Source organism: Temnothorax nylanderi, unplaced genomic scaffold (genome assembly GCF_030848795.1).
Source record: "Temnothorax nylanderi isolate EJ_2023f unplaced genomic scaffold, tnyl_v1.0 TNYL_tig0094_pilon, whole genome shotgun sequence".
In the NCBI taxonomy this organism is placed as follows: domain Eukaryota; kingdom Metazoa; phylum Arthropoda; class Insecta; order Hymenoptera; family Formicidae; genus Temnothorax; species Temnothorax nylanderi.
In genome coordinates, this window is record NW_027249156.1 from 378874 (window position 1) to 395445 (window position 16572).

General features: G+C 35.3%; 1 protein-coding gene across 5 annotated transcripts in view; it reads right to left on the reverse strand.

Moving 5' to 3' along the window:
- Nucleotides 1-589: 589 nt before the first annotated feature.
- Nucleotides 590-16572, reverse strand: part of Kcnq (KCNQ potassium channel) — a 46085-nt gene continuing 30102 nt past the window's right edge. For all 5 annotated transcript variants that reach the window (XM_071711079.1, XM_071711080.1, XM_071711083.1 and 2 more), the window contains 3 exons: nucleotides 12947-13103; nucleotides 11291-11413; nucleotides 590-9121 (listed from right to left, as the gene is read on the reverse strand). In XM_071711079.1, coding sequence (XP_071567180.1) covers nucleotides 9020-9121; nucleotides 11291-11413; nucleotides 12947-13103 — 382 coding nt within the window. In that variant the 3' untranslated portion in view covers nucleotides 590-9019. The remainder of the gene's footprint in view (nucleotides 9122-11290; nucleotides 11414-12946; nucleotides 13104-16572) is intronic.

Here is a 16572-nt window from a genome sequence, read left to right on the forward strand (position 1 = left end):
AAATTATAATAGGACTGAGTTCTATTAGGAGCTGTTTGAAGCAGAAGGGATGAATATATTAAGTTTATTTGTATGGTACAAATTAGTACAAATTCAGTCCTTCAAATTTCTGTATTTCATTTTCTTTTTTTTTTCTTGTGGTCTTTCTAGCTTAATGCTAAGGTAGCAGCGCCACGATTTTCTCCGAAATGGCACGGGATACAAAATTGTTATTAGTGGTACAAATTAGTACAAAATGGGTACTAAATATTCTGATAGGTCCGGTTTGATTCTGCCGATTTGGTCCTGCTAGCTTAGAAGAGGTGATAATAAACATTGTGGCTCGCGACAATTTTAAATAAATATTCGAAGAAAGTTAATGTTTTTACAATTGTCAATAAGCCTTTATATACCATTACAAAATACATAAAAGATCGTCATCTTGTGAAAAGTAAATTAAGAGTAAAGAGCCAATAAAGATGAAAATTTCATAAATTTTATTAATCTTTTTAAAAGTTCTTATAAAAATGTTCTTTATGATATTCTCACTATTAAGAAAACTAAATCTGTAAAATTAATGGGAAACGGGGTGTTAAAAGACAACAAAATATTTTCAAGAGAATAGTTAGATATGATATATTCAACTTTTACTAATATTCGATAATAATAATTATGTATATCTTTATATTTATAGTTACATAGGTAATAATGCTGTTGCAAATGTACAATATTTGACAGATCGGATATTACGCGCGATTCTTGAAAATATCATCAGCATTTATCTATACGTGCGTGTACGCATCTTGTTTTATACATACACATATACATGTATACATACATTTATATAGATTTGGTACGCCTATGTATGTATACGCATATGCGTATGTATATCCAGTATAATGCGTGACACATTTAGTATTTAGTCCATCCAGATATTTGCATCGTCTATAAATTGTTCCATTGCATTTTATGTTATACATTTTTACATACGTTTCTATTCATATCGATCGCGTCCGTGTCGCGTTGATGCGATGTCGCAGTTCATGAATGGACCACTGTAATGTACAACAGTAAGCTCGCCTAAATTTAAGACTCTTGAGTCGTAGACTCTTGAGAGCGCACTACCCATATTCACAATTGGAAGGACACTTGCAAAACATTTTTGCCACAGAAAGTTGTACGCGTTTTATCAGAGCCATTATAATCTCGTCCGTTGTTGCGTTGCACGCTGAGGCCTCGCACGTCTCCGGACGCATGATATCTTAAGATGTCGTTAAAAAAAAAGAAGAGGATTGATACAGCACTGCAAATCTTACATCGAAAAAAGTAATTCGTAAAAAAGTGCATTGCAGTCGAAATTACTGAAGTAGTAATAAATCTCACATTCAGTGATAATATTCACAAGATCTTATTTATTTTTCACTAATCCTCGGACATCGAAAAATGGATCGGATTTTTAACCCACATGTTTATTTAAGATTAAATTAAAACATGTTTTATGTTTATCGTTAATTCTTATTTTATTCAATTTATATCTTTTCTTATTTTATTAATTATGACAAGAAATTTTGTTAATTACTTTTTCAAATGATTCGAATAACTTTTATTAAAGAACACCAGAGTTTTTACTTGCAAAAGTCAAAGGGCACAAAAGAATATGCTGGGCCAAGATGACCTATTTTTGCCATTCATGTTATTCCCGTTATGAGGATTAATTATTTACCGGTGGGAGCGATTGATAAAACAACCTACGTAAGACTTTCATACAGTATCGACAGTACTATATTACAAGAGTTGTTACTGAATATGTTGGATATTAATCTAGAAATATTACAATATAGAGGACACTGTCGCATACATCTTTCTTTTGACGTTTTGTATTTACTACATCATGGTATATATCTCGCGTCAGCATTAACGTTACGAGAGTACATATTAATTAGTTAAATAAAAATTGCGGAGTATTATTCTTCGTAACACGAAGTACGATCGCAAATCCAATCGCCAACTGTCTACAATAAACAACAATATTTTTTCCATCAAAAAGCACATGTCTTCTTCATAGACATATATTTTTTTTATGCTACTTGTCAAAGACAAAAACTTGTCAAAACAGAACGAGTTAGCGACATGCGTTTGTGTTTAATCGATAATTTTGAGAATATACGGCATCCAATGAAGAAACAAGATATGTAAGAATAAATTAATTTGTTTGTATTACAATTAAATTAAAAATTGTTTTATTTTTGCAAAACAATTTTTTGTTAATTATTACACAATTGTAATAACAACAGTAATCATAAATTTATAATAATCGATATTATATATGTATGTAGCATGTTGAATAGTACGTTAAGAACTCTGTATTTCTGTCTCTCATTCGTTTCTCAGACTGAAAATTGATTATTGTGTAAAGAATGGTTGTCGTTTTGGGTTTGCCCGTACTTGGTGAATTTTTTACAAGCGCACATAGGAAGCCTGTTATCAAGTTAATTTCAAATTAATTTTTGATCTTTAAATTCCCAACGAAAAAGAGGGAAATATTTAATCTTAATCAATTAATTATTATTTAAATTCTTGATTATGCGTGCAATCGTCTTTTTTCTTTATTTTTTACAACTATTTACATATGCGACGATCATATCTACATATAGTGCTGCGTTATTTTTAATAAAGTTTAGTAAAATAGATGAATATAATATATTTTTTCTTAATTATTTAAATTAATCTATTGCAAAGAAGAGAAGATTTATTATCGATTCCACATTAAGGAACTACATAAATACCAGAGAAAAAAGTTTGCATTGTAAAAAGTTTACGCAGTATATTTTACTCGCAACCCGTCGCGTCGCGTAAAAGAGTCACGGTTGGTCTCGCTCCGCGTGTACTTGGCGCGAGACACTACCGTGTCTCTTGATTTTGTAGTAAATTTCGTCAGTTATTGGACAGCAAATGTAAGAATATTAAAATTTTACTTGTTGGAGATAATTTTGGTAGGTATCTAAAAATTATTTTGTTACCAAAATAGTAATGATTTTAATTTAGTAGCAATTTTTTCTCCGTATGTAAAGATTGAGAATCTAAGGATCAATTCCGGCGCAAATCACGAACGTTGGTTTCACTTATTGAATTTGTTTGTCAGAAAAATCGTTAATGCTGTAGGTAAATTTAAGAATTTGATCGTTTCTGTGCGAAGAGTGTATAGAACGCATACAAAAGTGAGTGGGTAACACGTTCTCATTATTTCGTTGCGAAACTTTGAGATAATTTTGAGAGTGATTTGGGATTGCCGTTCGCAAAAGAAACGCGTCGCACACTTCCATTTATTTCACGCAAACCACTCGATGTAATATCATGGGTACGTCGTACGCTGTATTTGCTCTTTAGAAACCAGCATATCCTCCACGCGCGGGAGGAGTAGATCTCACTAAATAGATAGAATCTTAAAATCTAAATAAATATCTTAATAATAGCCAATAACAGTATATCTTACAATAATCGAGTTGTAACGCTATTGTTATCTATCTGTATGTTATTACGCATTCGAATCACAGGAAAGTATAACAAAAATTTCATCTGGATAAAGATTGCGGCAAGTGTTCTCCAACAGCAGCGCGTCGCACACGTGGACGAGAATCCGACGTTATCGTCCTGCGTTCGAGAGTGTATACGATTTATCGCTTCACTAGTTTTTCCGCTATAGTTTTTCCGCTAGTTTTTCCGCTAATTGTCAAAAGCACGATCGTGCTCTACGAATCAAATTATATGGATTCTTTATTTATCTTACTTTATTTATCTAATATCGGCGTGATTGTGGCCGGGCTCGAATAGATCAAATAGATGGAGCATAGAAAACTGTTTACAATAGACAGTTAGAAGGCAGAAACGAACTTCAGTTGCACGGTCCCACTTTTTACACGTTTATACGAACTAGCATCGGCAGGCTGGGTGTCTACGTGTAAAACGTTATTTTTCAATAATCTATGCATAGAATGTCCGAATTATTCCTCACGTGTTTCTTTTTGTCTCTGATGCATTATCATTATATTACATGCTAAGGTGAAAAAAACGACGTCGCTATTTTATTCTTCGGCCATTTAATCGCGGACTTGATTAACCAGGAGCTTGTCAGGTTGCCAAAATAGTGCAATTTCAAACGTGTGCCAAGTTTCTTGTTTTATGCATTAGCAGGTTTCCCATAACTGTTATAACTCACGAAGTTATAGGATAGATTTATTATATTTTACACGTAGAAGAATATATATACATAGGTGTCCAGCACTGATTAGTGACTCGAGGGAGAAAGACCCGTAAGAACGTTCCGTCAAAAAGGAGAGAGATAGAAAGAGAGACAACGGAGAGATTTGATGTATCTCCTAAATTCATTTTTACCCTAGCGCATACTATGTAGTATATAGGCACATGATCCACGAAAACGCGCGCGTTTAGAAAAGATTCGCCGATCGTTCAGATCCACCCGAGACCGTTTAGAGTTCTAGACGAGATTTGCGGGAGTTAGTGGTGCTGCTTTATACCATTAGCGCGATGTGTCCGCTAAATTAGACTAGTCCGTTGGACGTGTCGGCGATAAGAGAATATATCGACGTGTCGGTCTAAACTAGAGCGGAGGGATCTGAAGTTTTACGACAGGCAGAAAGAGAGAGAGAAAGAAAGAGAGAGAGAGAGAGGCGATCCCCCGGACACGGTTTTCTAACTTTCCACTAAAGTAGATTGCGTGTTATCACATTTTAAGCCGCGAGAGAGGAGCGAATTTCTCGTTTGATTCGATCGTATAACCTTCTACGTTATTACTAGTTTAATAATGATATACGCATTAATTAAATTTATTGAAAAGAGAACTCATTATTTGTATGCAATAAGTCTAGGTTGTCGCCTTAAACGATTTCTAAGTGTATGTATATATATTAACCCGATTGCGTGCACGGGGTTTGCGTATTTATTATATATAATGTATACATGCGTTTAATGATAAAAATTATATTACATACTTTTTCGGCCGATTCACGAACACTACTTGCATTTTGAGATCCTTTAAGGGAGTATTTTGTGATATAATATTAGATATATCTACATATTCGTATCTACAATTATATATTTCTTTTAAATTTTTTTCAATAATTAATTATCATGATTCTCGAAGAAGAGAAAGGATATAATTAACATTTTTGGTCAATTATAATTTAACTATATTTAGACAAATCGCAGATATTAAAAAAAAGGCAGAAGCTTCAATAGCTTTTATAAATTAAAAATCTAACATTCTTCCCCAATTTATAGAATAAAAAATAAAGTTCTTAATTAATATAATATATTTGAGCTTCTTCAACAAAAAATATATTTTATACAAAATAATTAGATAGTTATTGCTGATACAACTGGGAAAGAGAAGTCATTCCGCATACAAAAATAAATCTAAAATATACAATAGAATTTTATTAAAAAATCTTTTAACATTTTTGATTTATACATCGTATGAGATCACCTTTTCTCCAGTTGTATGAACAATAACGAACCGATACAATAATTATAATTATCGGAATAATAATTTATGTATACAACGAAATAACGATGTGCTTAAAGCGCGAGGTCACTGAATATCTTTTATCTCTACATACCTATCAACGGAATTCATTAACTTATTTTACGTACTTCGTTGACTAAATCGTTTACATCGAGAATGTCATTCGGTAGGTCGCGAAAGGAAATTTGATTTTCATATAGCGCCACGTTATAATGACGTTTATTGATTGTCTCTACTTCTATAATGATAACCATCTCTATCTACTCATAATTGTATAGTACCTAAATTTCGTTCATCGAGCACGTGTTCTTTCTCACCGATGTTCGTCGGGTCTCTTTACGCGGGCGCTATGCAAAGAATTTCCCATTATCTATTTACGTCGCCCAAAAAGGTGAACATGAGAAGCTCGAAGATGACGAAATTAAAACTATCGACAAATCGACATGTGACAAGTGACAAGCGACAATTGTCAAAAAAATGAAAAATTATTCGTCGCGCCGCGCCGCGCCGCGCCACGTCATCCACGTATCGCAAGAGCTATAAGTTGCATTACCATTATCTATATAATCATTTATGACCTATATGTTATCGTAAGTTTTATTACTCGATCGTATTAAAGTGGAGTAAATTAAGTGAGAGGCACCATAGAGTGTGTGCTCGTACGCACGTATAGGCTAAAGCGTGTTTCATAGAGTATTTTGCTTACTTTTTCCAGTGCACTTTCCTCACATATTTCGATGAGATACACACTTATAATAAACTGATAGTCAAGCATCGCGAGATTTAATAAAAAGTGGTCGGGCTGCACGAAGCGCCGTGTAAAATTGTCAAAAGTGTGCTGATTATTCGACGGCTAATTATTATCAAAATCGGAGGGTTTCTTAAGTATTCATTGTGCTCTCTTATCGAAAACTAGAAGTCGGCAACGCGTTTGGTCGAGAAAGGAAAAAATTTAATAGCAGCACTTAATTTTTTTAAAGGTATCTGTCCCCGAGGATGACTGTTAAATTCTGTTTCCTCAACGTTATAATATTGATTCTTGACAACCATTTTATTATAATCGATAGAGGTTGTGCTTGATTCAAGAACAATTGAGCATTCGACATAAATAATAAATTATTTTGTACAACTCTTATATATCTTACACATATGTATATGTATATATTCAGCATGGAAAATACGAAGAAAACTGGTACGATACAAAAAATATTACGGTATAAAAATAAGTGTAGAGACAAGTTTTGTAACTTCGTTCACACGCGTAAAACAAAGTAGACACAACGCATATAATATCAAGTGTGCTCCATCGGCGATATATGTATAGTCCACTGATCCAACGAATTGATCGGCTCGAATCAAGCACCACGTCCATTGCAGCAGTAAAGTGTGGTGTTTTGGTTCACGAGAAAGTCTTGTAAAATGTGTATAATTTTGGACCCTACACCTATATATATATATATGTATGTATATAATGTATATGTATACATATAATATGTCTCTCTGTGTGATTAAAAATATTCTTAGAAGCCGCTCGGTTTGAGAAAGTTCCTAATCTATCCTCCCTGTATATGGTATATGTACATAATAATATATAAATAAGAGGTGATAGATATATAAAGTGTGATAGATCTCCACCTGATAAAGAACACTCTCCCGCCCGCGAAAGACTGGCCGCTAATCGATCAACGCAAAACCGCAAGTCACGAGGCGACGCGAATCCATCTATCTGAACTTATTAACGTCGTATTGCTTGTCTCTCATTTAGATCTAGTTTTGGCAGTCGAAAAATCATAAGAACTGCAGCTATCCTTCGTATCGGTTCAATCAGTCATTCGATCGTCCTTTCTCGAGTCGTTCGATCAATCTAATTTAACGAAAAATTGTTAGATTGCTCATCTGAGAGTTCCGTGCCGCGTTGCGGTTCGCGGCTTTGATCTTAAATAAAAGAGCTTTGTAACATTGCGAGTCGCGCGCGGGATTCAAGATTATAATGGTGCATCTCCGATTTTAAAATGTTCCATAAGTAATGTAGGTACAAAATATACATTGTAATATTGTTTATATGCGAGAGTGACACGCCTCCACAAGAATATATATACACTTCTCTTTCGCCTTATCTCCTTATAATTCGTTAAAATATTCTCACGCGTGTATCGAAGACTAAATATTATGGATACGTACATACATATTGCATATCGCGAATTCAGCACGGAGCAGCACGCAGTATCTAAATTCTACGTAGACGTATTGCTCTTCAGGAACAAGCGCTGTAGGCAAGTGCGATCGGGCAATGCCGTAAAAAAGGAAAAGAAGATGGAGAATTCGTAATATGTGAGCTCGAGAAGCGGGCTTATCTCAAAATATCTATATTTGTGCTGGGCCGAATAATTAAATCGAAATACAAATAAATCGAGAGAGCTCGCGCTCGCGAAATCGAAATTGGAAACTGGAAACTGGAAACACTCCACGAGCGACAGTCCTGAACTGGGGTTCTACTTTTGCGGGACTTCCGTGTCGGGAATCGAAAACAAAACGGAACCACAACTCGAAATCATAAACCCTGCAGAACCGTTGGAATCGCTTTGAGACCGATAAGCGGTTCCGCCGCTTCTCACGAACGATCCGCCGACCGGCAGAACGATCGGCAGTCTATGAGTTTAATTAAAATCTGCTCTAGGAAGTTCATTGTTGCTTATTGTTCCTTCTTATTACTTCTAGTTGGCCCGAGTGATGTTCCCATTGGCGTTTATCCATTTCGGCGAACTGAAAAGATGGAACAGAGTCGATGATCCTTTCTTTCTTCTTGACGACAAAACCAATCTTGGCGGGATCAACCCTCGCGCCGTCAATGAATAATGTATTTCTTCACGCCCTTCCTTTGATAACCGCGCGATTACCTCGTGACATTTTCATCCTCGTTTGACGAAATATCATTTCGCGCGTACAGCAACCGCGGTCTATGCTTTCTATGCCCTGGCTCCTCGCCTGATATCGTTGATTCGATTATCCATCCTGTGCGTTTGACTTCGTCGTTTGCGTTTACACTTGAGGACTCCTCTCAGCCTCGAGTAAAAAACGTATTTCTCTCAAGGAGATATCGTTCTCTCATTAATGAGACACACGAAGTAGTGGCAGTGATGGCGACGATTGTAATTCCATCGAGTTATAAGATCGAGGATATAAGAATGGCCACAATGGAGTTACAAAGATCGCCGATATTGCCAATATCAATAGCGATCTCTTCGACGCCGAACACGGTTTCCAGCGTCTTCCGATTGCGCTCTCTCGAGAGTCGAATGGAGTCGAATAGCATTCGCTATAATATTTGTACTTTCCGGACATGCTCGGGACAACACAATCGAGCGCGTGCCATCTTCCACGTTAAGAGCTCTCGCTGAACATATTCGGCGTCACTGTGGTTATAGTAACGCGAGGCAGGATCCGTGGAACCATGGGCGATTGTAAAACGGATTGCACGAGTTCGCCGGGGGCTTTCTGTTACACATCGTCCTCTATACTACGCAAAGGTATTTGCTGTTTCTGCGCTAGCGCATTTAACACATACACCAATTGATCCAACTTCTTGTCCATCACCGACAGCTGAAAACAGAAAATTTCGTACCGATGCACTCGACCGTAAATTCTTGTCGAGAGAAAGCTTACGCTTCGATTTATGCGAGGTGTCTATTCGAAATTATACATAACGGAAAAAAATTCTTTGAAAATTCCTAAATTGATTTCCTAAGCATTTTATTCAGACATCAAAGCATTTTAAAATGCACGCTTAAAATAAATTTTAATTTAATTATTATCTAAAACAAAACATTTTTTACTTCCTTCCTTTCTATACACGATTATGAGAAAAAATAAAAAATTACTCGTTTAAAACAAAATAAAGAACTTTCATAAATATTTCAATAAAATAAAACTTATCTAAAATTCTACATTTAAATTATTTATAAACTTGTAAAAATATCAAAATTTATATAGCATTTTGTTATTAAAGATATAGTACTTTAATAAAATAAAAATAAAACTTTCGAAGAATTTAGTTTCGCAAAAAGGAAAGTTTCTTATCTCGAGAAACTTCCTCGAAAAATCTGATTTCTTCAGACATAAAAAGATTCTCTGAATATTTTAGGTCTTCCAGATTTCCAAATAATAGATACCTACTTGTACTAAAAATTTTGCTCAATTATTTATACAAAAACTAATCCAATAGTATAAATTAAAAATATATGCATAATTTTTATAATCGTCTATTTTATGCTTTCAATAAGACTATATGATATTTTAAATAATTAATTCCATTATTAGTTATTCTCGTACGGGGGATTAGTTAACGACGCGCGAATGTAATCCCAATCGTATTCTTCGCCGTTTTGTGCATTTTTTCTTTTGGCTTAGGGAAATCTGTGAGTCGAAAGAATAATTAATAGGGAAGGATCTGCATTGTGTGCATGCAAATTTTCTGTAAAGGCAGGAGGACGAAAAAATCCGAGAAAATAATTTGATAAAGATTATGCAAATGTGAATATAATTCTATTGTGATTCCATCGCAAATCAATGAGCTATTTTGCATTTTTTAAAATATGTGTTTAAAAAATGTATATTACATAGTTCAACAAAAAATACGTGAGCTTCTTTACAAACTCTAGAACGAGATTAATTAGTTTCCGTACTTTTTAATGCAAAAAATAATTCCGGTCTTCAAAAATTCATTAAAATTTTCAGAGATTTAATATTAAAGTTGAAGAAAAGCTATTTTAGCATACTTTATTTTATTACAGCTATGGTATGTGTTTGTGTGTGGAAAAGTTTTACTCTATTTTAACAAAGTCAGGTATATCGTTAGAACTTTTATTTCTCAAAAAGAGTTGTAAAGATAAAGATTAATATTCTTGATTGAATATCGAGTCTGCTAGTAAAAAAATTGGCAATTAAGCTATTGAGCTAACAATAAGAGACATAGATAATTTATCGAATATTTTCCAGTCATTTATTCAAATGAGATTCTTAATGATTCTTAATGAGATTTTTCAAGTCGCTGAATACACGTCTAATTCAAATCTAATAATTTGTTTCAATATGATAAAACTAAAATAGCAAAAAAATTTTTTTTAATTTTGAATTTTTCCAAAAATTTATATTATAAAAGGTTTTCAAGTTATGAAATACGAGTCCAAAATTAACGAATATCATGTGACAGAACCAAATGTTCAATAAATTGTCTGTGTTCATTAAAACGGCTTCTTGATATAATAAATTCAATATTGATCATGAGATCCTTATTATATCTAATCTTTACAATGAATTTCTGTTGAAGGTTAAAAATTCTAATAATAATACTTAATTTTGCAAGAAATAAAACTTTTCTAGCATGCCGCTATAGCGATAGTATGGGAAATTACATTAAAGAAAGGTTTTATTCCTTTTTTACAGCTTTGATTTCAAATTTCTTAAAAATTGCGACACGCGATATTTCCGCGATCAAATTCGTGTGAAACATCAAAAGAGCTATATTTCTTTTTTCTTTAGGACTTGGGATTTTCTTGAACTATATTATTTGTATTTTTTTTAATACTAAAAGCTGTGGAAAGCTTGTAAGTATAATTTTTGAAAAATATGGATTTGGAAGTAGGTTATTGAATTATGCATCACTCTCCTGCAAATACGTAGATAGGTTCACACACATGCTAGGCTACACGGAATTAGGACAGTTACATATTCATAAAAGAAACATTACGGTAATTAAAATGAAAGACGCACCTGCTGCTCCACTCGGTATAAACGCGCGCCAATCGTCATGGGTTTCACGTTGCCTGACCGGTCGATTCCCGCCAGGTAGCTCCCCGGTTTACCCAGGGTCTGATCCAATCTCCTCTGCAACTCCTGCGGACAAATCGAACGTGCAATCAACCACTCGTAAATCTACACCCAGACTACGCCGAAAAACGCGATGGTCGACGAGCGGCGCAGACATGAAAAGAGAAATCTTTATTCGCCGTTAACATTTCATATTGTATTAATTTCGCTTTACGCCATCGTCCCTCAGCTTCTCGTTTCCTAGTCGTTTCTGTAACCTGATGCAATTTTATGGTTAAAATAAAACGGAGCGAATACGCGAGATTATAGTAATTCTTGCAATATGAAATAGACATATCGAGATTAGAATCTACGCGGCGCTATAATTAAGCAATACGTAAATGAGCTCTCGTTTTGCTTTTAGCAATTTGAAATTTTGTCATTAGGACTCGCTGCGAAACTCCGAGCTCGAGGATGTTATCGATCTCCTAGATACATAATAGAACCCTATATTCGCTCGTCGCGAAGTACCGAAGCTTCTTCGGCAAACAAAAGACAGTGTACTCACAGAAGTTGAGTTTACTGTGATTGACGTTTTGTCTTTGCTTGCTTTTTTAACGTCGTCATTCTTCCCGCAGCAATCATCGAACGATAAAAATCGATCTATTTGTTCAGGCGCAAATAAATATCAGCGACAAACATCATTTAATGTAATTTAATATTAATTGATGAATATATTATACATTATAATATATTATATATTATAAATATATTATAAATAAATGGATAAAATGGTTAATATTGTATAATATTCTGAACTGTTACAAATCACAAATGATTTTTGCTTGAAGTTTTACATTAAAATTATTGCATACAAAAGATGAGAAGAAAATATACATAAAAATTTATTTAAAACGAGCATTATGAAAAATACAACAAGGCAGAAAACTAGCAAAAATGATATTGTAAATTTATTTTATTTTATTATAAAAAGATAAGTAATTTTGCCTTTTGATTTTGTACCTGCCACCTTTCCTCTTACTCTTACATACATAAAGCGTCACCGAAAGCGCCCAGTAATGAGCGCCGAAAATTCATGTGTTAAAGCATTAATGATCCCACGCGTATGTGAGATCGATCGATTTGGCGCCTGATGAGCGTGTAGATGTGTGTAGATGTGAGCCGCGACCATTCCCCGATTAACTGACGGCTGTTTTGCGCCGTGTAGCGACTAGCGACGGTTACATTGTCCTGTGAACCGACACGAACTTGGCGCGACATATACCCTTCGATATTGCGTGTCGGACTAATCTTTGACGATCGCGCATGGTCGATTAAACACGGGACCGGGATTCGTTATTGCCGCTATTGGTGATCGCTCAGTAATCTCTGTCAAATAAGAGCAATTACTGCTTATTACACGGGGGACAGATTTATCATATCGCGTGTCATTAACTCATTATATACGACGAATGATTTGGTATGATTTGTCGAGAGCCACCGCGATTCGTCTCGCGAACGCTGTTAGAGACGATGTTCTCTAAAATAACCGGCTGTCTCTATCAAATGATAATCTTCAAAGTGGCAGATATGTATACTCCGGATGGAGGATCGACTCACCTTAATCCGCACCATCATATTTAGGTGACCTTGGCTGTATTGCTCGATGACGTCACGGACGTCGTACGGTTTCCGAGCCTGTTGAAACTTTCTGCGAGCCACGAAGTACTTGATCTTCCTGATCGCCCGAATAGCGTTCCGGTGCGCCTCCGTCAACCTAAAAAGAGAGAAAAGGCGAAATTCAGACTGGCAAATTGCAACAGAGAAAGGATACATTACTCATCTTTCTCTTTTTGTTTTATGTGTATGTGTAATTGTAAAATATCATTAAAGATAAAAATATGCTCTGGAGCGAAAGCTTTACCGTAATTGAAATATCATTTTGACAACATTTTGACAACTTCCGATCGCGAGCTACTTTGTTGTAGTGGTTCAAATTCTCTTGATTCAATTGAGCTGAGAGAAATTGATTCCTCCTCGAGTTGCAATCTTCGCTAACTTAATTTCCTTAGTCGATCACGTCGTGGCAAGAGGCAAGACGCAACTTGATATACACCTCGTTTCCCTTTCATCGTTAGAAATAACCGGTAAAGTGCAACGCTGAACCCCGTTAACGTAAATTGCATCAAGTATACTACGTTCAAAGCTACTTCTAAAGGCGCTAACGTTTTAACAGTCTCTATTAGGCTAACCATGTACCTACCTCGGAAATATAAATAAGTTTGTTTTCGAGATAAAGTAACGACGTAACGTCTATAAAGCTATATCCTTTTCGTAATCCGTAGCGCGCGAAATAATTGTTATACGAGTTGGAAAATTGATTTGTGTCAAACGCACTATATTACACGTCAATATTCAATAACTCGGATCACAAGCTATCACACGTATATTGACCAAAATATTGGTTTTCTTCTCTCTCGACTTTGCGCGAGTCATCCGTTGGCTCTCGACGTCTCGTTCCCACGGCGCAGCGCGGCGCTTTACCGAAGAGAGCGGGAGAATATGCTCTCCAGAAGAGCGCCCATTCTTCAGGTATTTACGTCTCCGAGAACGCTTAGCTCCTTCACAGATGCTTTTGTCATAAGTGTAAATGTGAGATAGAGTGCTTTATATACAATGGCAAAACGTTGTGAGAAGCATTTATGAAGCGTCATGATAAAACATTTGATCGTTACTAAGAAAAGCCAGTAATAAATAGACGGATAAATAGATGGCTTTATTTTACTTTGAAATATAAATAAGATTTGAGATATAAATCACTTCATCTTTTAATAATATCATATATATTATACTACTTACATATATTACTATATTTAGTGCATGCAAATATATTGCTTCATGTTTCAAAGACAACTTTTGCATTTATCTTTATTTGGAGAATGTAGAAAATATTATCAATTTTTATTTAATTCAAAAACATCAAAGAAAACAATGAAAATTGACATATGTAATATATCTCGATCGTGCGAGTAAAATATGTTGTAAAAGAAACCACCCGAGTAGGATTGACGTCACCAAACGCAATAGCTCTTGTGGTCCTATATTTAATCCTATTGAGATAAAAAATCGAATATAAAATAAAATTCTATTATTCTTGTTTCTAAACTAATGAAAGAGAATAGGTAACAGGCAAATAAAAATCACTAAAATTCACTATACTAAATGTTATTAAATAAAAAGCAAGAACATATTCAGTGTAACTCGTACAATAACCGAACAATAAAAAACAAAAATACAGCAAATAATAGGATGAAAAAGACGGGAATGAAAGCAAGAAGAGGGAAAAGAGACTGAAGGATCTGATTTCACGTAGCGAGACGCATATAAAATGATGTTTTTAAACAAAATCGAGCGGATGTAGTCGATGATGAATAGCTGAAAGATACCCAAACGAGATGCTCTCTAGTTGGCGAGTATAAAGCTTCAGGCGGAAGTAGGTGAACCGAGAGCGAAAGGGGTTGAGTGAAGCTGGAAGGGAAAAATCTGGCAAGTGTGTCTTTATGTACCTACAAATTTCGAGCGTATACGTGAACGGGCGAGGCGAGCACATTCGTTCGACGCCGCGAAATCTGGGTCATTCGTACAGGCGCGAAGTAATGGCGCGGTAGAAAAAGCACTCACGAGAGAGTCACGAGTCCGTGCGAGTGTACGAAAAGGGCCTTTTGTGCGGAATATCGTGCGTTCCATTCGCGCCCGCAGAACCGACTCTCTTCGAAATGTCATGCGAAAAGCCGCCGAAAGGCCTCCCTCCCTCAACCCTCATCGCCTCTCTTTTACGGACTTGAGTGCGACGTGCAATAAAAATATATAAAAATATTTTTAGCCCGAGGGATGCCGATTACAACACACACACACACACACACACACACACACACACACACACACACACACACATATATGTATATATATTCCGGTGTCTAATTGTTTCAAAGATGTTGTTAATACTTAACGAATGGAAGTCGAGCAGATTTTATTATATATCAGAAAATGTTGCTCCGCGACATTGAAACGTAGATAGATTGCACCGGTCTGATTCAAATATACACATAATAGCCAGATGTGTATTGAATTGAATTATTAAACTATCAAATTAAAAGGTCAAGAATGTGCTAAATATACAAAACATTCTCAGCGTTTAAAGTACATTTATATTCGTTTATAAAATTATGGTATAAAATATTCCATAGAATAGATATTTCCTTAACGAACATTTCATAGAAAGTCTATTTAAAAAGCGTTAATTAAAATTATCTTGTAAAAACCTATTCTATAAAAATGTAATATATCTGCATGCAATAAATATGAATGCAGACGGTCTTGAAATGGATTGTAATTTAAATACTTCTTCGCGCGATTATTCGTATTCAATAGTGTACTAAAGTGAAAAATATACGTGTATATACGCACTTCAGGTAATATTCAATACCCTCTATTTTCATTTCTCACTTGGCTATCATTCAGTTGGAAGTGATTGATATTAGATGATAAAAATTGAAAAATGCGCGAATGTAAATGCAGAAGTGCGATGAAAATGACGATCAGATTACGCGGCTGCAGATTACATCACCAAGTCGCAAGCAACTTTCTTCGACGATATTACAGACCGAGCTAACGTATGTTCGGTTCTCCTTTCAAAGGACCGGAATTCGAGCCTTAGTAGCTCGAGTGGATGCATGAAGGAAAACTACAGGATTTTCGCGAAATTAAATTTTGTTGAGGAATAAAGGCATATTCTATTCTACTTCTAACGGAGTCCGCGCTAATGTGCGCGTAACGATCTGTGCAATATTTATCCGTATATTATGATACGGAGTATGCACGAGGTACAGGAAAATTCCTCGCGGTGTTATCGATTCCGCATACAAAGTAGAAGTAATTTGCATGGAGATATATGTTCCTCGGCTTCCTATACTCTGATTTCGGTCGGCGCGATCTAACTCGATATACACGCGAAACGGGCGTTTAATAACTTGACGATCGACTACCACGAAGGCGGCAATGGATTCGAGAGTTGCTTCAGAAGTTACCAAACAAATCGTACATTTCCGCGTACGTTTGGATTAATATGTATCTTAACACACGTAGGACGTAGGGCGTGTAATAAAGATGTTGCCAAACTTTTGCAACATGTTCCACTTAACAAAACAAACGAAGAGGCTTTAATAATTAATTATTGTTCCGAAGAT